General features: G+C 35.8%; 1 protein-coding gene across 4 annotated transcripts in view; it reads right to left on the bottom strand.

The window, feature by feature from the left end:
• The window catches only part of LOC150085669 (putative sodium/potassium/calcium exchanger CG1090), a 273,451-nt gene that overhangs the window by 53,037 nt on the left and 196,550 nt on the right, over positions 1 to 23,864 (bottom strand). For all 4 annotated transcript variants that reach the window (XM_090374171.1, XM_090374172.1, XM_090374170.1 and 1 more), the window contains one exon: positions 13,460 to 13,560. In XM_090374171.1, the coding sequence (XP_090230297.1) occupies positions 13,460 to 13,560 (101 nt within the window). The remainder of the gene's footprint in view (positions 1 to 13,459; positions 13,561 to 23,864) is intronic.

The raw sequence follows: 23,864 nt of genomic DNA, 5'->3' as shown, positions 1-23,864 counted from the left end.
TTGACCACTCCAGAACTAGTGCTTACCCATATAAAACTATAAACACATATAAAACAGGTAGTCGGATTAGCATTAGTAGGTCATATGATGCAAGAAAGCAAACTTATATAGCATAGCCAAAAAAAAAAAAAAAAAACCACCCTTCTCATTTCACTCATCCACTTGCTCCAAATGATTTACTTCTGTCTTGAATCTATTTAAGCTATCAACTTCTACGACAGATGGAAGTTTGTTCCAGCAATCAACCACCCACTGGCTAAAGGCAAACTCCCACACATCTATCCTACAACTGTCTTTCCTCAATTTGAATTTATGTCCTCTCAGGCGATTATTCTGAGCAAGAGGAAATATCCCATTAGCACTGAGCCTGCTCAAATCATTCAAGGCTTTATATCTCAATCAGATCACCTTGCAGGTGCCTAGTCTCCAGAAGGTGCAATTTGCAGGACTTAATCCTTTCTTGGTAACACCAACCTTTTGTTCTACTCATCAATCTCAATGCCCTTCCCTGTACTTGTTCCAGCAGCTCTACATCCTTCCTAAAATGAGGCCTCCAGACCTGTATACCAGCAATTTTCAACCTTTTTCAACTCATGGCACACTGAGCAAGGTGCTAAAATTGTCAAGGCACACCATCAGTTTTTTAAGGAGATTTTATCATTAAAAAAAAAAAAAATGCATATTAAGATTGTGTTTAAAAGTTCAATAGCTAAGATTCTAATCATTGTGTTATTTTTTAAAATAATATTGATCTGGATTTCAAAAGATTTATTTTTAAAGTTTATGTTCATATTTGTTATTATTCCAATTATTGAAATAAGATATCCTTGAAAAAGATGCTGTTTATTAAAAAAAAAATCATTAAAATGATTAAAATATCAGTGGGAAACCTGTGCTTGGTGATGTCTCATGATGTCTGTTGTCCGAGGTTGGATGGCTGATAAGCATACCCTCAAGAAGTCCTCCAATGTTTGAAGCCGAGATCTGTTCTTGCTCTTCATCGTGTTCATAGCAGAAAAGCCAGCCTCACACAGATACGATGTAGAGAAAGGAAGGAGTGCTTCAATTGCTTTCTTTGTGATAATGGGAAACTCCTGTCAGAAAGACAACCAGAATGAGGGCAAATCTGTTGATCAGTGCTTTAGTTTCAGTCCTCTGTCATTTCTTATTTCCATCAGCTCATCTTCTTCTGCAACAGTTAATTCTACTGATTCCAATGCACTTAAAGCACAAACGGATGTCATACCCAGTCCAAGGAAGATACATCAAGTGACAGGAAATACTTTCAATGTTTTTACTCAGCAGTGACAAACTTTGTAGAATTAAATAAATAAGATTTTTGTCCCGTCTGCAACTTTTTGTCAGCTCAAACATTTCAACTTTTTTCTCTTTTTTTGAATCTGGCTCCCCATAATGTTAATTTTACCTTAAAAGAGTTAATTTTGTTAGTACAAGTAAGAATATTTTCATTCTTTCCCTGCATACTCTTGTTGAGTGTTCAACGCTTTGGGAAATGTCAGCTAGGAAAGCAACTTTATTGCACCAGGTCTCATTGCTAAGCAGGTCAGTCAGTTCAGGCTCTTCAGACGTAAAAAAAATTAAGCTCTTCCCTCAGTTCATAGAACCTTGAAAGTACCCGCCCTCAAGGTAGCCACCACTTCCTTGTGCAGTAGGAGTTGTGTGTGAGCAGCTTCCATGGCAGAACACAGTGCTGAAAACAACCTCGATTTTAATAGTCTACTCTTGATGTAGTTAACGAGTTTGATAGTCTAATTCAGTACTTTTTGGAGCTCAGGTACTACTGATTTTGAAATGAGGGCATCTCTGTGCTGGGAACAGTGTCTAAAAACAATGTCAGGGTACTTTTGCTTGGCCAGTGCAATAAATCCTTTCAGGCTTCCTGACACAGAGGGAGCACAATCGGTGTAGATGCTGATGCATGATTTCCATGACAAATTGTGAGAACTGAAATAACTGTGGACAACATCAAGGATGTCTTGGCCTTTTGTTGTTTCTGGAAGTAGTTGCAAAATAAAAATTGTTCAATGATGTCTCCATTACAAACAAACCTGCTGAATGCTAGCAGTTGAGCTTTTCCAGTGATGTCAGTTGACTCGTCCAACTGGATGGCAAAAAAATCGGCACATCTGGTGAGTATGGGCTTGGCAAACCCAGGGTCCTGAGCTGGATATCATCATTATTCTTTCTTGGTGATGCCTTTCTACTTGTCTCTCTCTCTCACTCACTCACACTCTCACACACACACACACACACACACACACACACACACACACACACACACACACACACACACACACACACACACACGCAAGGGGGGGTAACTCGGGAATTTTTTTTTTTTAGCTGGTGCAGCATAAGCCTCGGGCTTCCTTGTACCATGTGGCTAATAATAATAATAATGTCTTGTATGCGCCGCCTAATAGTGTTATCACTACATCGGGTGTGTTATTTATTTATATATTTTTTTTTGGTAGTTGTTGGTGCATAGGCTTCTGTGGCCATAATGCACCTCCCAAGGTTTTTGCAGTACTTTAATCCAAGCCCGAGGCGGGAATCGAACCCACGACCTTTGGGTTGCCAGGCAGGCACTTTATCCACCCGGCTAGCCCGGTCGGCTCAGGTGTGTTATTACACAAAATAACACACCCGATACAAACAACAGCTGATTGAAGACTGACACTGGTGGCTTGACAAGGATGAAAGGTGGGATGGTAGAAGTACATTGGGATTTTCAAAATCTCTTTTTCATATTCTTCACCAAACATAATATTTACAATTTTACAACATGCTGGTAAAATTACCAACTCAGCAATATGTGATTTCATCTTTTTTGCCACGATTTCAGCAACAGCATAGCTTGCTTCTTGAGTTTTGTCTGAAATATTTGTGATTTCGGTCCATTGTTCAGCCTGGCATGTTTGATCAGGTATAAGCCTTTTAAAATATTCAATTGGTTTCTAGCATAAATGTGAGTGCTTTTTTGTGAAGGCATCTTTTCAGCTTACTTGGAACCATAGCTTCTCTTAGGTGAGAACAGTTTCTCACCACAAACTTAGGGTGTGGCTGCTCTTCTCCAGATGAAAAGAATCCGAAAGACAAATAATCTTCATTATACTGGTGCATGACAGTTTTAGAACTAATACTAACTGCACTATGTGTTATTCTATCAGAACTAGTGCCAGCTACACTTCACATTCATTGTCATAATCTAACTTACATTTTTTTAATTAGAAATCTGTCCATGTCTAATAAGCCCTAATAAAAATCAACCAAATTCAGAAATAACAAAATAATAAAAACAAAATAGAAATAAACAAAAATGCATTAGTGCAAATTCACACATAATAACACACCCGATGCGAACAACAGCTGATTGAAGACTGACACTGGTGGCTTGATGATGGTGAAAGGTGGGGTGGTAAAAGTACATTGCAGAGTTATTTTGGGATCTGGAACAACAGGAACTGAAGTTCTTGGAATTTTACCATAATAACTCTTTTTATTAAACTGTTATTGTTTTCATTCTTATCAGCCTTTCACGAAAAATATATAGTACTTCTAAAATTTACCTTGATGATTTTTTTTATTCCCAAATTTTTTTCTACCTTCCCCCAAACTTTGCAGCACATCTACGGACCCTTCGCAGCACACCGGTTGAAAATCGCTGCTGTATACAGTACTCAAGGTGTACCAAGAGATCACAGAGTGTGCATTTCAGGGATAGAAATGGTCAGCAGTGCAAATCTAAATGAGGATATTAGTTGAGGCATATGATGCAAGAAAGCAAGCTTATAGAGCATCAACCAAAAAAAAAAAAAAAAAAAATCCTTCCTATTTCACCAATCTGGTCACTCCAAATGTTTGTCTAGTTCAGCCTTAAATTTATTTAAGCTATCAACTTCCACAACAACAGATGGACGTCTGTTCCAGCAATCAACTACCTGCTGGCTAAAGGCAAACTTCTGCACATCTATTCTACAACTGTCTTTCCTCAATTGGAATCTATGCTCCCTCAGGTTCTTAATCTCAGCAAGTGGAAGTATTCCATCAACATTGAGCTTGCTCACACCATTCAAGACCTTGTACATCTCAGTCAGACCACCTTGCGGGTGCTTAGTCTCCAGATGCTGCAAATGACAGAATTTAAGCCTTCCCTGGTAAGAGAACCCCTTTGTTCCTCTCACCAATCTTGTTGCCCTTCCCTGTCCTCGTTCTAGTAATTCTACATCCTTCCTAAAATGAGGCCTCCAGACCTGTACACAGTACTCAAGGTGTGGCCTGACCATTCCCTTATACAAAGGTATAATCATGTCCTTTGTTGCTGCTAGCAAAATTCGGATATATCATTTACAAAACTCCATGACCTGCTCTGGCAGCCCATCTGCACTGTCAGAGAACTTCATATCCGACTGCACAATTACCCCCAGATCTTTATCATTCTCCACCTCCCTGAGTGTGGTGAATGATACAGGTACATTTCCCTTGGGTTACTGCTACCCATATGCATACTTTGCATCTGTCAATATTAAACTTCAGTTGCCACTTCTCAGCCCATTTACGTAACTTTTCTAGATCCTGTTGCAGTAGGATACTGTCTTTACTATCATTAACAACCCTGCCAACCTTTGTATCATCTGCAAATGTGGACATTATGCCTGATATACCTTCATCGATATCGTTAATAAATACAAAAACAACAATGGGCCCAGCATCAAACCCTGGGGAACTCCACTAATAACATTAGTTCATGTAGAACAGTGTCCATTTATTACCACTCTGTGCCGTCTCCCACTCAACCATCCCTTTATCCATTACAGCAACTTGCCCTTAATGCTAATAGCGCTCCAATTTGTACAGTAGTCTTCCATGTGCAACAGTATCAAAAGCTTTCCTGAAATCCAAGTAAATGATATCAAAATTATTTCTTGCATCCAGTTCCTTTGTGACCACATTGTAGTATCCATTTAAATTGGTCTGACCAGTCTTCTCCTTACCAAACCCATGCTGTGTCTGAACTATTAGGGCGCCTCCGTAGCCAGGTGGGAAGGAGCAGCAGTGCGCAGCACACGCTTCTTGATTAGACCGGGGTTCGAGCCCGTCACCACCGGATACGAAAAGGTCAGGGAATGACCACCGCATATCCCGGAGCAATATGGCCTTAGTTGCTAATGCTCCTAAAAAAAAAAAAAAAAAAAAATATAATAATAACAACTATTACTGCAGTCTTGTCTAGGTGATCCTACATCACTTCTTTAACCAGTGACTCCATTATTCTCCATGGAACAGACTGGAAATGTCCAGAAGTTAAACTAACAGGTGTATAATTATTTGCATCACCCATTGAACTTCCTTTGTGAATTGGGGATACATTTGCACATCTCCAGTCACTGGGGACTTCCCCTGAATCTAAGGATGCTCTCATAATTATGGTTAAGGGTTTGCGTACTTCGCTTGCTACATAAAAAAAAAAGACACCTAGGGCAGAAGGAATCTATCCTTCTGCCCTAGGTGTCTTTTTTTTATGTTTAACTTCAACAATTTCTCTTCCAATTTACTCTCAGTTATTACAAAATCATTTAGCTCCCTGTTGGAGTTTAGTAAAATTCTATCCTCCCCTTACTTATAGAATTCCTCATGTGTGAATGTAGATGAAAATACTCATTCAGTTTGTCTGCTATCTGAGCAGGATCATCAACATTCGCACCACCAACATCAAGTGGACCAATCTGATTCATTCCCTTCCTTCTAGAGTTTACATAAGTAAAGAAGTCTTTGTTGTTTTTCTTTGCATACTTTGCCAAGGATTTCTCATAATCAGCCTTTACTTGCCTAACCTCCTTTGTGACTTGATTACAGACCTGCTGTAGGCTTCTGTGTTACCTGCTAATTTATATGCATCCCAAGCATTTTTCTTCTCTGCAATGAGCCTTAGTTCATCTGACATCCGTTTAGGCCTAAATCTTGAACAGTATTTCTAGTTGGTATGAAAAGCCCCAATTTATAATTCACTGTTTATAAAGCGTTTAGGGCTGAAGCCTCAAGCTATGGAAAAGTCTAGACTGTGTATAAGTATAGTGAGAAAGCATCAATAATACATAGCCAAATCTGAATTAACAGAATGTTAGCAAAATGGCATCGTTTTAAGTTATATCTCATATTGTGAATACCTTCACAATATGAGATATAACTCATGGCAACTCATTGTGATTTGGCTATGTATTATTGATGCTTTCGCACTATACTTATACATAGTCTAATTCACTGTTTTTAACATCATCAGTTGATCCCGGTGTATAGAATTCAAAAACAGACTGAGACCACTGTAGTCACCTTTACGAAAACAAGAACCCTTCCCTTTACCCTTGATAGTAGTTACATCTTTAAGAAAATCTCACATCAGTATCATTGTCACCTAGTGTATGACTGGCTGTGCCAGATGTACTGTACAAGAACCACAAAAACTGCTACTCTGAAGGTTATTCATTAGCATATTAGTAGAGGCATATGATGCAAGAAAACAAGCTTATACAGCATTAGTCAAAAAAATTTCCCATTTTACCCATCCATTCGCTCCAAAAGTCTGTCCAGTTCTTCCTTGAATTTATTTAAGCTATCAACTTCCAGAATGACAGATAGAAGTTTATTTCAGCAATCAACCACCACTGATTAAAGCCAAATTTCCACACATCTATTCCATAACTCTCTTTCCTCAATTTCAATTTATGCCACCTCAAGTGCATAATCTTAGCAAGAGGAAGAATCCCATTAGCATTAAGTTGCTTAAACCATTCAAGGCCTTATATACTTCAATCAGATAACCTCGCAAGTGCCTAGTCCCCAGACACTGCAATTTGCAGAACTTAATACTTTCTTGTGAAAGGCATGAGTTCACACACCAACAAGATTGGTATGTGAACCAATCTTGTTGCCCTCTGTACTTGTTCCAGCAGCTCTACATCCTTCCTAATATGAGGCCTCCAGACCTGTATGCAGTACTCCAGGTGTGACTTGGCCATTGCCTTATACAAAGGAATAATCACCTCCACCATATCCTTATTAGAAAAATTCCTATATACAGTGAAACTTCTCTTAACGGACATCTCTCTTTAACGGACATCTCTCTACAACGGACATTTTCAAATTCCCCAACTCTTCTTTATTGGTTTTAACGTGTTTTCAGCTTCTGTCTAGCGGACATTCTCTGTAACAGATGCGGACAGGCAATCTGCACTGTTTCATTTAGATTAGCACTTAATTTGATCTCCCCATAATGGACAGTGGGTGAGCTCACGGCCCTTTTTCTAGGAACGTTTCTTCCACGTATTGCCTCAATCGTGTGTTTATTTTCTATTTCCAATTCTCTGAATTTTATCAAGGTTTACGTCGCGGTTCTAAACTCTTTTTCAAGAATTTTAAGGCACGTGTAAAACTTCTGATGAATTCGGTGTGTGTAGGGGCGGGAATATAGTCGGCCTTTCGTCTTTTGAGTTTCGGTTTTCAGTTTTGTTCAGTGTCGTGTGAAGTGCACAATGTCTTCTCGTAAACATTTAACTTTTAAAGATAAAGTCGAACTCATTAATGCGTATGATCGGCAAAAAAATAGTGTTCGCAATCTCGCTGCAAAATTAAAAATCGGGAAGATGCAGGTAAGCGACATCCTAAAGAAAAAAAATGAACTGCTCAAACAATTTTGCAACACGTAAATGATCAGGTTCAAAAATCATTCCCGAAAACTGTTGGACTTCAAATTGATGTATGAGTGTATGACGTATGTTACGTATGAATGGTTTTGTCGTGCACATGCTAAAAAAATTCCCATTAATGGGCCTATTATTAGGGAAAAGGCTTTGGAGGTTGCGAAATCTATGGTAGTAAATGAGTTCAAAGCTTCTGTGGGATGGCTAGACACATTCAAAACTCGGCATAAAATTTCTTGGAAAACCGTAAGTGGTGAAGGTGGATCTGTTGATACTGGGGTTGTAACAGAGTGGACCGTCAAATTGGAAGATTTATATTGTGATTTTTGAAGCTAAGCTTATTTACAACTGTGACAAAACTGGGTTGTTTTTTAAAGCTCTTCCTGAAAAAACAATGAGTCTAAAAAACGAAAAGTGCCAGGGCGGAAAAATTTCTAAGGAACGCTTGACTGTACTATTGTGTACAAATATGCTGGGAGACTTTGAACAACCTCTTGTTATAGGAAAACCACAAAATCCTCGTTGTTTCAAGGGCATAAAGTTGAATCTTTTGAATGTTGACTGGAAGTCTAATAAAAAAGCGTGGATGACATGAGATATCATGAGCGAATGGATAAGTCACTTTAACCAAAACATGATTCGTCAAAACAGAAAAATTATTCTTTTCATGGATAATGCTGCATCTCACCCGCACATTGAATTGTCCAACATTCAAATCGTTTTTCTGCCACCAAACACATCTGCAGAGTGTCAGCCCTTGGATCAAGGGATAATAAAAAATATTTTAAACTTCACTACAGAAAACGTGTTTTAAGACATCTCATTGCAAACATGAACGATGTAACATGTGCGAGTGACCTTGCAAAGAAACTCAGCATTCTAGATGTGATTCAGTGGATTTCCTCTTCAGTAAATGCAATTAGAAAACAAACTGTCGTGAACTGTTTTGTAAAGTCTGGCTTCTCAAATGCAAAAATTGAAGTTGTGAACAGCAATGTGGAGCACCAAGAAGAACAAGAACTTCAACATCTATTGATAATGTACGATACTTCCGCTACAAAGATATAGACTCGAACCTCACTACAGAAGATCGTGCTCTAGATATCAACAACATTATCATCGATATTTTTTAAGAAGTTCCTCATGAGGATGAAGAAATGGAAGGAGGTCATTCTGTCGAAGAACATATTAACGACGAACCACCGATGAAAATAGAAGAAGCGCTCATACAAATCAATCGTTTAAAAATGTTTTTCGCCGCTGAAGAAGATACTGAAGGACTTTCGATGGTTTCTTCACTCCAAACAAATGTTGAAAACAAAATTATCAGCCGGAAGAAGGTGCAGAAAAAAATAAGTGATTACTGTATTTTTCTTAAGATAAAGTCATAATATGCATAGCACAATTGTATGTATATTATTTACAAAAATATTGTGCAAAATCTGTATACAATTTAATTTAATTTAATTTTACATTAAACGTTTAAAGATTTTTCTTTATCTCTTGTGTATGTAATTGTATATTATTTACAAAAACATTGTTCAAAATCTGTATATATTTTAATTTAATTTTACATTAAACTTTTAACGATTTTTCTTTCTTTTTTTTTTCTCCCTCAGACTTCTTGTTAGCGGACACTTCTCTCTAACAGACACATTCTCGTTTCCCATGGCTGTCCGTTAAAGGGAAGTTTCACTGTATATCATTGATAAGACCCCATGAACTGCTCTGACTGCCTGTCTGCACTGCTCAGAAAACTTCATATCTGACTGCACAATTATCCCAGGTTTTTTTCATTCTTCACTACCTGAGTGTAGTACCACATAGTTTAAATTTATAGCTACAGGATTACATACAAACAAAACAAACAATTGGTCCTTGAGGCTTGTCACTGACATTCTCTCAGGTATGGCAAGTTAGGGCTTGCTACCTGGAAGCCCAAAAATGCTGATTTAACTAATATTTAGCTGATGCTCGAGTCAAGTGGGCTGAATTTCAGTGAGGTTTGGCCATTCTGCGACAACCACATCCTCTGCTTTCACTTCATGATATTGGGACTGTTATTAACCTGAGGTAAAACCCCCGTGTGAAGGTCCCAAAATACTGCACTTAGTATACCAGAGATGACCACGTAGGTGTGAACCACCATAAGTAGGGTTTGGGTTGTGGTGTCCGCACCATACAGAGGAATGCTAATCCTCTGTGGGCTGAATTCAGTGAGGTCCGGTCATTCTGAGACAACCAAATCCTCTGCTTTCACCTTGAATCTCGTCAACTGGTGCAATACCACTAATTTGCTTATTGAAGGCTTGAAGTGGTGAAACCCATGTTTAATAGTCTGGAGCAAAGTTTCAGCAATCCCACCCATCTCTTCCATCATGCAGTATGAGTCATGTCTTTTCAGGTTATGAATGAGCATCATCATCATCATCACGGAGATATCCAATCTCTTTTCCATTTCAAGCCCTAAAATGGTGTTCACAGGCTGGCCAATTTCATAGTCCACCAGACTAAACCTACTGGTTACTTAGGCTATTCAGATCACCTAGTCTATAATCCTGTTGCCTCTACTCTTCCAAATGGAGATGGAGGGACTCTGAGTAGTGTGAATGTGTGTGTGTGGGGAAGGGGGGGTCATGGCCATGTTATGCCAAAGAGCTGCATATATGTTTGCTGTGAGTACATATCCAAATATTTTATTATTTCATATATGCCCCACCTCCACTTTTTTTTTACTACTTAATAAATTATGAATAAGCAAACTAATAGAACAAAGTTATCTTCAAAAAGATCTGAATCTCCCAAACACTTCCACATTCATTTCACAAATATATGTGGTTCCAGTTCTTTTTTTTTTTTTTTTTTTTTTTGGTAGTAGCTGTTGGCACATCAGCTTCTGTGGCCATAACGCACCTCCCAAGTTTTTGCAGTACTTTGATCCAAGCCCGAGGCGGGATTCGAAACCGCGACCTTTGGGTTGCTAGGTAGGCACTTTACCCACCCGGCTAGCCCAGTCGGCGGTTCCAGTTATAATTGCAATGATGTCCATTGCCACTTACAGTACGCCAAGCACCACTTCCTTTTTCTGACAGAATCCCAATTATTAGTTGATTCAACAAATGCTCATCTAAGTTGACCTAATTATTCAATATACAATTTCTTTTGCTTCAAAGGTGATATTTGTTCATATATCAACTCTGCTTTTCCCTACCTTATTAATTTGAATTCTTCTCTTTTTGATTTTCTCCAACTTAAAATCTCTCTCTCTACCCTCATTCTGTCAAATTCATTTGTTACATCTATCGATCTTCCAACCCCAATAATCACCAGAAACTCCTTGACTTGCTTTCTTTGAAACTTGAATTTTTTCCAGTCCAACTTTCCTAACAGTGAGGTAATTTTCCTTGACAATTTTAATGAGCATAACACCAGCTGGCTTCATTTTCTACTCGTATGGGCCTAACTTGTTGAAATGCTGAGGCTTTTGCAATTACTAGTGACCTCAAACAGTCTGTTCATTTACCTACCAGAATATCAGACAACTCTAACCATACAGCCAACACCCTTGATCTTTTTCTCATGAATAACCCTTCCAAGTACAGTAGACTGTCGAAATAATGACACCCCAAATAACGGATCATTCGAGCTAACAGCACATTGAGATCGAATGTTTACATACAGAGCAGATGTCTTGCAGTGCCGAAAAAAGAAAACGGCAAGTCATGTAATTTGTTTACATTCGCCACTTTGAAAGTGAATTCTGTACTGATATTACAGATTATACCTCTGTTTTACATTTATTTTAAATTAAAAACCCCTCACTATGGCTTCTAAAGTTAATAAACCTCATACAAAGAAGAAAAGAAGAACAAAATTAAAGCTTAGTGACAAACTTGATATTATACTATTACATTAGGGTCACCCAGAAAGTTAATTCATATACCTATGTGTATTCAGATACCTATGTGTGGGTAAATTGCATGTGTTCTCTGGTTGATCTGCTTGTTTTGCTGGACAAAAAACCCCACTTGCTGGGGGAAAAACCTTGCTATCCATGCCTGAGACCGGCTAACTTAGCCACAGAGTGAAAAAAGCCCATAAAAGTTCCTCGTGTCATCAACGGGATTTGAAGCTGGACCTTTTTCATCCAGTGTGTAGGGAGGAGGGTGATGATACCACTGTGCTTCTAAACTTGCCACATACCATATAATAAAGAAAATAGAACAGGGCGTATGGAGTGTATTAATGGCAGAATATAACACTGGATCATCAACATGTTTGTTTTTTATGTGCAGTTAATAAAATGGCATTCTTAATTTCTCTATTTCTTATTTAGCCTCATTATTTCTGCATTAAATATATTAAAAATAAAACTTTCTAGATAACAGAAAAATCAAAATAACAGCACCTTGAATCCCTGAAGGTGCCATTATTCCAAAAGTCTATTATATATGGTTGAAGTGGCTGGTCCTCTAGGCACCTCAGATCACAACTTTGTGATGTTTTCATCCTTAATGGAGCCTTTCTCTCATGTCAATTCTCAGCCTCTTGTTTGGTATAATAAGAATGCAAAATGGGATGACCTGCAAGATTTATATCATTCTTTTCCTTTTTGGTTGGATTACTGTTTTAAATCTTTTGATGTCAATGTTTGCTCAGATAGTGTCAAGTAAAATTCTTCTTGCAGGAATGAAATCCTTTATTCCACATACCATATTAAAATCTCACCCTTTATCTACAAAATCTAGTTTGGACTGATTAATGACTGCTTTACAATTGTTGCGAGTTTTGGTGTAGGCAGAAAACGAAACTAAAGAATTGGAAACAAGCCAATTATGGCAATCCAAACAAGACAATTATGGCACACACCAAACAAGCCAAACGGCTGTAATATGCCAATGTTTATTCACAATAAGGCCCATCAATTAAATTATGGGGAAAGAGGTTTAGATTAGACTATAGAAAGTTTTTCTTTTTAGCCAGCATTTTGTAAACTACTAGGACATTAAGCCTCTATTGGATGGTTGAGGTACAGCTCGGGGAAATTCTTAGTTGGATAGGCATTGCTAAGTGAGGAGGGAATCACATTAGTAGTTATTTTTTTGGTTGGTGCAATAGAAGTCTTGAACATCCTTGCACTATATAGAGAATACCAATTTTCAAATTATATTTCTGAATACTGTAAAAACCTACATAAATTCTTTACCAAAATATTAATTTTCATTATTATGAAATAAATGTGACACAGAGAGAGGATTGGTGGATGGGGAACTAACTGACATACTTTAATTCTCCCTCCCTAACAATTTATGCAACTGGTTTCTTTACATGAAGTTGAAATTCCCTCCCTGATAGAAAAACTAAATTTCAGATTAGGAACGACATTACATTCATATAAATAAAACTATACATTAAAGGAGATCACATCATGATAGATTACCTATTTCACCAGAAAATAGGTATAAATACTTAGTATTCAATTAAGAGAATGGCAATTTGAAAATATTCTATTAATGCCTACAGATGCTGTAATTTGCACAAAACTATTTTATATTATATACACAACACTTCTAATAAAAATGTCAGAAATATTCTTCTGATATTTTTATAAGTGGGTCTTATTTTCTCATTTTCTCTTGTCATTTTCATATGACAAAGATAAAATGTCATCAGTTTTGTTAAAATAAGATTTTTCCCATTTTAATAATCTGAAAAACTAAAAATACATATTTGATACTTACCATGACACTTTTTCATCATAAAGTGTAAACAGTAGCACAAGAACACTAATAAGGTAGAAAAATGAATCTCGAAACATAGGCCAACAATTCAAGAACACTGTCTGTAGAAAGAATGCAAAAAATAAAACAATTAGTTTAAATATGCATGTTAACAATTCTTGCTTATGCAAGAATAGATGGCAAATTCCTTGATATAAAATATAAATCTTTCTAATTTTAATCATAGAGGTTCTCATATAATCTTAAAAAAAAAAAAAAAAAAAAATGCAAGTAGCAATGTGTGTTTAAAAACTGCTACTATTTGAACTGTTTCTTTACAGTCTTTAAGGTAAAAATGTAAATCTCTCACTTTATTTTCTGCATGGTATCCATAATCAAACTTTTTTTTCTTCTTTTTTTTTATGAGAACCCCAAACACGAGAGGTATTAGAACCTATAGTACTTAGTACCGTGCTTGGGTTGGAGGTTGAGAAGACGAAATTGTGTCCACTTGACTTGAGTATCATCCGGATATCAGTTCCATCAGCATTTTAGACACCCAGGTAGCAAGTACAGCTTGTCTGGCATACCTGAGAGAATGTCTGCGACAACCTCAAGGACCAACCTCAATTTACCAGCACATTAAAAGCACGACACAACCAGGCCAATGGTAGATTTTATTCCACCAATGTTCTGCTTAGAATAACAGTATGACATAATTCAAAACTGAATTGTTAACTTTTTGAAGCAGTCTTTATTTTTAATCTATTATGAACTGTAAAAATCCTTTTTTTTTTTCTGTTATTTTGAAAAAAATATATATATATTTTTTAATTCATTGATAAAACTAAAGCACCCCCTTCCCTTAGATGGACTTCACACATGTGCTTTTCCTGTTGGTGAAAGGAACTTGAAATAAACAAAAATTGAAAAACCAATGTGTCTTGTGAGACTAGTGTTTCAATTGAAGATGTAAGCAGTTGCTTATGCCAGTAAGCATTTCCGTTCACTTGCTTCAGATCAAAGGTTATGCTAATTCTCGTCTTTTACTGGAAGCTACAATGCTGCTAAGCATCTTAATTTAGAGCACTTGATAATTATATGCAAGAATTGTATCAGTATTAGTATTAATAGTGATGCAAGAAAGCAAGCTTATACAGCATCAGCCAAAAAAACCATTTCACCTATCCATCCTCTCCAATAGTTTGTCTACTTCTTTCTTGAATTTATTCAAACTATCTACTTCAACAACAGTGGATGGAAGCTTGTTCCCCTAATCAACCACCTGTTGGCTGAAAGCAAATTTCTGCACATCTATTCTGCAATCAACCTTTCTCAATTTGAATTTATGCCTCCTTGTGCATAGTCTGAGCAAGAAGAAGAATCCCATCAGAATTCATTTGCTCAAGCCATTCAAAGCCTTAAACACCTCAATCAGATCATCTCACAGATGCCAAGATGCTGTAATTTGCACAAATGAAGGTTTTCTTGTTAAGAGTACTTGCTTTGGTGGCCCTCACCAATCTCGTTGCCCTTCTCTGTAACTGTTCCAGCAGCTATATATCCTTCCTACAAGTACTCAAGATGCGGCCATTACCTTATACAATGGGATAATCACCTTATCCCTGCAAGTAAAATTCCTGTATATCATTGACAAAAACCCCCAAAACCCCTGCAAAACCCCCCGTTCTTTTCATTTTATAGTACCACATGGTTGGTACTTTACTCTGGGATTACTGCTACATTGCATTTGTCAATGTTAAACTTCAATTGCCCATTTGCTTAATTTTTCTAGTTCTTGTTGCAGCAGCATACCTCCATTATTGTCATTAATCCTCTGTCAACCTTTGTATCTTCTGCAAACTTAGACATTAAGCCTGATATATCTTCATCAATGTTATTAATAAATACAAAAAACAACAATGGGCCAGCACCAAACTCTTTGGGACTCCACTAGTAACATTAGTCCATGAAGACTAGTGTCCACTGATAACCACTCTCTGCCTTCTCCCACTCAACCATCCATAGCACCAATTTTCCCTTAATGCCACAATGCTCCAACTTGTACAGCAGTCTTTTATGTGCAACAGTATCAAAATCTTTCCTGAAATCCAAGTATATAACATCAAAATTATTTTTTGCATCTATTTCCTTTGTCACTGCATCGTAGTTTTATCCAATCAAATTGGTCAGACAAGATCTCCCCTCTGTACTCCTGTCTACATGGTCCTGTATGATTTCTTTAAGCAGTGACTTTATTATTTTCCCTGGAGCAGAAGTTAACCTAACAGGTCTGCAATTACTCATGTCACCAATTGACCCCCCACTTTGTGAATTGGGGATATATTTGCACATCTCCAGTCCACAGGAATTTCCCCTGAATCCAGAGATGTTCTCATAATTATGGCTAAGGTTTGCTTACTCCCTTTGCTGCCTCTCTTAATATAATTGGATTGATCCCATATATTCCTGCTGTCTTTCTTTTTTTATTTTTTAATGTTTAACTTCAACAATTTCTCTTCCACTTTCTTCTCAGTTATAACAAAATTGTTTAGTTCCCTGTTAGAGTTTGAGAAACTTCTGTCATACCCTCCCTAAAGAATTCCTCATGTGTGAATGTAGATGCAAAATATCTATTCAGCCTGTCAGCTTGAGTAGGATCATCAACAGTTAAATCACTGATATCAAGTGGACCAATGTGATTCAATCCCTTCCGTCTACTGTTAATATAAGTAAGTAAAGAAGTCTTTGCTGCTTTTCTTGGCATTCTTTGCCAGAAACTTCACGTAATCTGCCCTGGCCTGCCTAACCTCCTTTGTGACTTGAATGCAGACTAATTTATATCTAACATAGGATTCTGTATCACCTGATGTGCATCCTATGCATTTTCATTCTCTGCCACGTCTCAATAGTTCATCTGAATTCCATTTAGGTCTAAGCCTTGCGCTGTACTTCTCAATTGGTATGAAAAGCCTAGTAGCTTCTATGATTATTTTCCTGCATGCTTCCCATTTAGAATTTGTTGTTGGTGACAACATTAGTTGGTCCCAGTGTATAGAATTTAAACTGTCTGGAGACCACTGCAGTCTCCTTTACAAAAGCAAAATCTCCCTCCCTTTACTCTTGATGGTAGTTACATTGTTCATGAAGCTTAACAAAAACCCTTTTATTATTTTTAGCCAAACTTCTTTCTTCTATAACAAAAAAAAATTAATGATACAGATCAAAAGCCAAGCTAATGTGAAAGAATGTTAAAATTCAAATTGCTGTCACTTTAATAGACATTTTTATTTTCAAATTTTACTTTGATGGACATTTATCACCAATGTGTTTAGCAAGGGGTTAAAATAACTTTAAAAGTAGAGGAAACGGCTTTAAAATCTGAAAATCTGAAGAAGGTTCTGTAAGGAATATTTCAAAACTCTGCATTTAGAAATGGAAAGTTGATACTTCAGCTTTTTCCTGTGGATTTTTTTAAAATAGAAAAATTACTTTTTTTTTTTTGTGGAAGATCTTACGAGTATTAGATTAATAAAATTTTTTGTATTTTATATTAGTAATACAGAAAAGTACAATCATCTATTTTATGAGAGGTGTCAAAATTGAGTGGCCAATCACAAAGTGCATTTTGGTCAACTGCAGTCACAGAAATAAAAATTTCCTTATACATAAAAATCAACCAAAATTTCAATCAAAAATTAACTTCAAAATTCTTTTCAAAATTTATAAAATTTTGTATGGGATAGAGTCATTTCAGTACACTTGGCCTGGCCGAGGCACATGCAGGAGATGCATTGTCTAAGCGGGATCTAATTAATGAGCAGTATAAATGTAGCAACATGTAATGATCTGTACCTCATGACATAGAGGAGACTCTGAGAATATTTAATTTCTTAAGACAGCTGGTATGAATATATTTTATATGTTCAAGAAAGTTTAGTTTTTTATCAAGTATTATACCAAGAAATCGAGTACTGGGCTGAAATGTAATACAATGAGAGTTTAACTGAAAGTCTGGATCAGGATGTAATGTATGTTTACGACAGAAGTGTGGTGCAGTTGTTTTCAATTTAGAAATTCTGTAACCTTTGTTTTTGGCCCATTCTATTAATGGTGCCTTGTAGTTGTCTCGTAATAAGTCACATATTTTGAGAATGACATGAGATGGCAAGATCGTCAGCATACAGGTATGCATCAACTGTGTCAGGTATACACTTGGTTACAGAATTGATCCAGATGGTAAAAATGTGGCACTCAGCACTGAGCCCTGGGGAACTCCCTCTTCTCGTACATATGTTCCTGAAAGTGAAGAATGGAATAGGACTTGGAAAGATCTGTTAGCTAGGAAGTTCTGAATTTCTGGAGATGACCCCGAAGTCCAGATTGATGTAAGTCCTGAAGAATCCCATATCATACAAGGAGGCGATTGTTCCGTTACACAAGGCAATGGTCAGGCTGCATATTGAGTATTACATACAGGTCTGGAATCCTCATTTTGGGAAGGATATGGATCTGTAGAAATAGATGCAAAAGCAATACGATTAGTCAAGGCAGAAAAAAGGATAAGGTACTCTTATCAAGAAAGATTTCTGTTCTTAAAACTGCAGTACCTAGAAATTTGGCACCTGGGAGAAGAACTGATTTGTTTGGTTTTTTTTTTTTAAAGAGCATTAGCAACTAAGGCCATATTGCTCCGGGAAATGGGGTGGTCATTCCCTGACCTTTCCGCATCCTCCGTATTTGGTGGTGACGTGCTCGAACCCCAGTCTAATCAAGAAGCGTGTGCTACGCACTGCTGCTCCTTCCCACCTGGCTATGGAGGCGCCTTAGAGAAGAACTGATTGAAGTGTTTAAGACCTTAAATAGATTGAGTAAATTAAATGCAGATGGCATCCTAATTTCTTGTTTGGACAACATACATAAGGGGACCATATATTTAAATTGAAAAAAGATGCTTGTGGAATAGATATCAAAAATTTGCTTTCAGCCAGAAACTGAGTACCATATTTTCTGCACTTTAAGATGCACTTTCCTTCCTGCAAAATGTTGCATAAAATTCCCTTGTCTTATAGTCTGAAGGCATGCAGCGAGAATTTTTTTTAGATCACATTTTATATTGTTCTCATCTGGTCCTTTATTCCCAAGAAGAGACCATAAAACTCTACTTCCTTCTAGAAACCCAAAGTCTTTTGTGAATTATAAAATCAACAATGCCCTTAATGGTACTGAAGATAATGCCCTCTTTGAAGAAAGGGTGTGAGAGGAGCAAATTTTTGGGATTTTATGATGAATAAATTCTTCTTACTGATATTTTGTTTAGTAAGCACTTGTGAATTTTATATTTCTGATATATGTAATAATTTTTTTTAATCAAAATTTACCTTTTAAAAATTTGGTGCCTCTTACAGTCCAGAAAATACAATAATTGTTGGAACAAGCTTCCATCTGGTGTTGTGGAGTGGGTAGTTTGAATAAATTTAAGGAAGAATTAGATACTCTATTAGAAGGGGGATAGATAGATAAGGTGGGTTGATGTATGTTTTGTTTTTTTGCTGATGCTATATGAGCTTGATATTAATATTACCTATTATTAATATTAATTTCTTCCAAATTTAATTCTGTCTTTTTCATTAATGCTATTTTCTGTGTTTTATAATATTTACTGCTCTTCACTCAAACAATTTTTTAAAATAATTTATCCATGTTGTTGAAGATTTGGCAGGGAGATGTCGCCAAAGGGTAAAGTTACAAGAAGCTTCATACCGATAGTCGCAAGAATGTATCCAAAAGCCCCCTCGTGGTTCTGTCCTGGGCTAAATATCTATGTTTATTATTTTAACATGTTCATTTAATTCTTTTCTTTGATTCCATATCGTTCAAAAATTTTTTTTATACTGCTTAAAAATCAGGTTCAATTTCTTTTGAAAATCTATCCTAATCTCTTGTTTTATTTTTCTTATCTCCGCATTGAATTTATTTCAAATCTCCTTATAATCTTGGCATGCCTGTGCATCTGTTTTATTTGATAAATTTTTCCAAAATGCTTTTGTTTTGATCTTAGCCAAGTTTTTAATTCTTCTATATACTGTGCTGTTCATATATTATTCCTTTTGAAGTGAAACTTCTTTAGGCATGCTCCAGGCAGTTTTCAGATGGGAGTAACTTGCGTTCGTGGACTGACAAAAAATGCAACAGTAGCCATAAGTAAATGCATTACAGACACTCTGAACAGCTAACTATTGAACTAGACTAAATGCCCCGGTTCTTGTGCGATCACAGAAGTTAAGCAGCGTTAGGCCCGATTAGTAATTGGGAGGGTGACCACCTGGGAATACCTGGTGTCTTGGAAGACAGGTGTTCTTGGAACTACCTGGAAGGCCTTCCTTCCTTTTTTTTTTTTCTTTTGTTAACCTGTGGAAAATATTCTTCCAATTTTCACGTATCATTTAATTATGTTTATTGGTAAGGTATAAAGTGTAAATCTGTGCTTTATATCTTTACTTTTATAGCCTGTGGATAATATTCCTCCAATTTTCACTTATTAGAATTGCCATTAATAGAATTAAAATTCAATTCATAAATGTGATCAAAATGACTGCCGTTTACTACATATTGTATAGTAAATGTTATTTTGAAGTGAAACTTCTTTAGGCACACTCCAGGTAGTTTTCAGATGGGAATAACTTGTTCCTGGATAAACAAAAAATGCAATGAAAATACAGGAATACCCAGAGCAAACTAAGCCATAATTAAACACACTACATGCACTCTGAACAGCAACTATTATACTAGGCTAATGTAACCTGATATCTCAAATAGAATTAGAGTTACAAGAACTATGTTATATTAACACTAATGCTCTGTAAGGTCTAAATAAATATTGAATATATATGTAAATACTCAAAATAGATGATGTAAAACTGAAATGATGTAACCTGATGTCTTAAATAAAACTAGAGTTAAAGTGGTCGTATAAATTGTACGTAAAACAATATCTCTGAGGAGATACTTATGGGGAGATAATTTGAGGTAATTTGAGATAATTTGAGAAGATACTTATGAGGAGATAATTATGGATAATGTAAAGAAAGGCTAAGAACTAAATGTCATATTAAAATTATCAGAAGGTATCATTAATTAAAACAAGAGACAAAACAATGTATTACATGAAAGTATTGTATAGAAATGAATGTAATATAAATGGTCATTGAAGGATAAATAATGTGTCCAATATAGTTTCAATGTATTATTGTGGATTTTCTATGATAAAAATAGATTAATACACAAATATACTAAAGATAAAAAAAAAAAAAAAAAAAGCGCCATTTAAAAGTGTAAAACAGGTAAAATTTGTGCAGGACAATTTTCTAAAGAGGATATTATATGGACCTAAAACAAAGGAAGGACTGTAGGCAACCAAGGAAATTGAATACTTGTGACATATAGAATTGTACTAGAAATGAAATCCCTTTTAATTTAATCAGAACAGAAATCTTGAAAGGTCAAGTAGTGACTATAATGTAAAGAAATTATATGAAACTAAATTTAACAATGAAAATGGAAAATGTAACAAGTAAATGTATATTTTGTAAAATTGTTTGTATATAAGATTGTATATCAAATGTATATACTTAGAAAAATAGTACTAGGCTGCATGCACCGATTCTCGTCCAATCATCGAAGTTATGGAGCGTTAGGCCCTGTTAATTTACCTGTTAGTAATTGGAAGGGTGACCACCTGGGAATACCCAGTGTAGTTGGCTTCTTGCCTTCCTTTCTTTTTAATTGGTATGGTAATAAAGTAAGGTGTAAATCTGTGCTTTATATCTTTACTTTTACAGCCTGTGGATAATATTCATCCTATTTTCGCTTATTAAAATCAGCATTAATAGAATTAAAATTCAATTCATAAACGTGATCACAATGACCTGCGTATAGTGAACAGTATTTTGTTATGGTGTGTCCATCATAAAGTGATTTGATCGTACAGTGAACCAATCGTAAAGCGGGGGTCCACCGTAGTGAGCACTGTAAGGCGTATAGCACATGTGTATGTGCAATGCATCTGTGGATTGACAAAAATTGCCAAGAAAATGAGACACACAAAATGATTCCCCCCACCATTGTACCACTCGTGCCTGGTATGAGTGACGCATGACCCAATCAGTACCCCTACTACTTGCATCATGCTATTTCTTTCGTCATTCTCCACCATATTTAATAAAAAATTTTGACGGAAAAAAATTTACAATTCAACATGTTGAGGACTAATTGTGAGTGTTGTAAGGCGTACAGAGCACACATACATGCAATGCGACCACCAAAACCACCTCCATTGAGTACAAAGCAGAAATCTAAGCTGTTTCAACTGTGGAAGAAATTACAGCGTGCGATGGAGTTGAACAAAGAAGCCAGAAAAGGTCCATCCACATCTTCAGAGTCTTATATCTCCCCAGAAATGTTAGAGTGAATTTGGAAGAATGAGTCATGGAAGTTGATACTGCACATGAAAACGAGAAAAAGGGTCCTCAAAGCCCAGTCATAAACGAAAAGCGAAGGAGCCAGCCAAAACAGACTGCTAGAAGTACACTATCAAATCGTTCAATATGTAGCGGGCGTAATACATAGCCAGAGCAGTAACGGGATTTTAAGAAGCACCGAAACATCCATGCAGAGTTTAAACATACATTTCTGGATAATGATTTTGGTTAAGTCTGTTCCGTGTGATCGGCTTTTGTTCAAGAATTTGAAGGTTGTAGCAGCTCAAGATCATGCTGTATAACAGCTGTCATGGCTCTCTCAAGAATAAAGTAATTCCAGCTCTATCGAAATCGAATGGTTTTAAATATCATATGATGCCACAGCACTTGCCAAAACTAGATTTGGTAATGGAACATCTCATATCTCAGAAGCTCCTATTCATGCAGATTCAGGACCTGTGGCAATCATATGGTCAATACGGGGATCCTCAGTCAAGTGATAAATGTTTGCTTAAAGAAGTTTCACTTAACGTCCGCTATGCATGCACACAATTTTTTTTATGTCCATTCTTCCTTGTATTTTGTATGCTGCTTCATGTATACATATTTTTTATTCTTTTCAATTTTCTTCTGATATATGTAATAAATTTACATATATCACATCTCCACTTTTAATTCTAAATATTGCCTTACCTATTTCTGTAGATTCCTAATACTTTCACTGTGTAATAATTTAACTATTAATTTAATTTATCTCTTTTTTTTTTTTTTTTAGCTTTTTCTTAAGGAATTTTTTAAATCTGAATGTTTGCACTACATTAATAGTGCAAAAATTCAGATTTAAAAACTTCTACTGATGGTATTGCTTTTACATCTTTTATATTCTCTGGTTTTATATTTCTATTAGCAATTACATAATTAATTACTGATTTACAGCTTCTGTTATTTGTCCATGTTATTTTATGTTCAAAAAAGTATTGTTAATTCTATACTCACAATTTTCAGAAAATTACAGCAATTTATTGCAATTTTAGTTCACTGTGTGTTCGCTTAATTGTTGACAAAATTCTAATATTATATTTGGACATTTAAATCTCTTGCTATTATTACCATTCCATTCTTGTTATCTTTCTTAAATTTTGTGATTGATTACAGAATTCACCGATTTCTTCTTTACATTTTCCCTCTGCTGGGCCATAGATGCTTTAATATGTTTATTTTTTTTTTTTTCCAATTTCATTTTTACATGCAATATTCATTGTAATTCTAGATTATTTTGTTCTGTTTTGTTTCAATAATTCATGGACTAAAATCTTTGCTCATTCCTTAAGTAGTTCTTTCAATTTTCTACAATTTTTTCACTTTTCTCAATATTTCATTAGCTTATTTTATTTTTATGATTCTTAAAATCATATCATTGATCTGTAAAACAATACTTTTCAGTATTGTTTTACAGATCAATGTCACTTTATAAGATTCACATTCACTTTATAAAATTCTTAAAGTTGCAGTGGAAACTACCCTACACACAGACCTGCTATGTTATGAACTTCTTTTTTTGATACAGTAAATCTCCAATTCAATGAAGCTTAATTTAATGGAAAGAAAGCAACCACTGAATATGGCTTTTTACTTGTACTGTATACAGTAAAATACCTACTCAGTCTGATGATATTTACTCAGTTAAAACATTTTAATTAACAATAAAAGCAAATTTAGCTCACAGCTAATGAGGCTTGGCTTGCTTTAATTTATTAATACAATTTCATATATCAGTAACATATGGTTCTTTTACAGTTCCTGATGTTATAAAGAAGCTGTAAGCAAAATCAAATGCATCTGTCCTACACCTTTTACAAGATTCACACTACTGAGATTTAAGTGCAATAAAACACAATATTACATTTAATTTTTTTTTCTTTTATTTCATAGCACTTCTTAACAAT

This window comes from Mastigoproctus giganteus, chromosome 5 (genome assembly GCF_048544385.1).
Source record: "Mastigoproctus giganteus isolate SK-2022 chromosome 5, ASM4854438v1, whole genome shotgun sequence".
In the NCBI taxonomy this organism is placed as follows: domain Eukaryota; kingdom Metazoa; phylum Arthropoda; class Arachnida; order Uropygi; family Thelyphonidae; genus Mastigoproctus; species Mastigoproctus giganteus.
The sequence above is the reverse complement of the archived record's forward strand: the minus strand, read 5'-3'. Positions and strand labels throughout refer to the sequence as shown.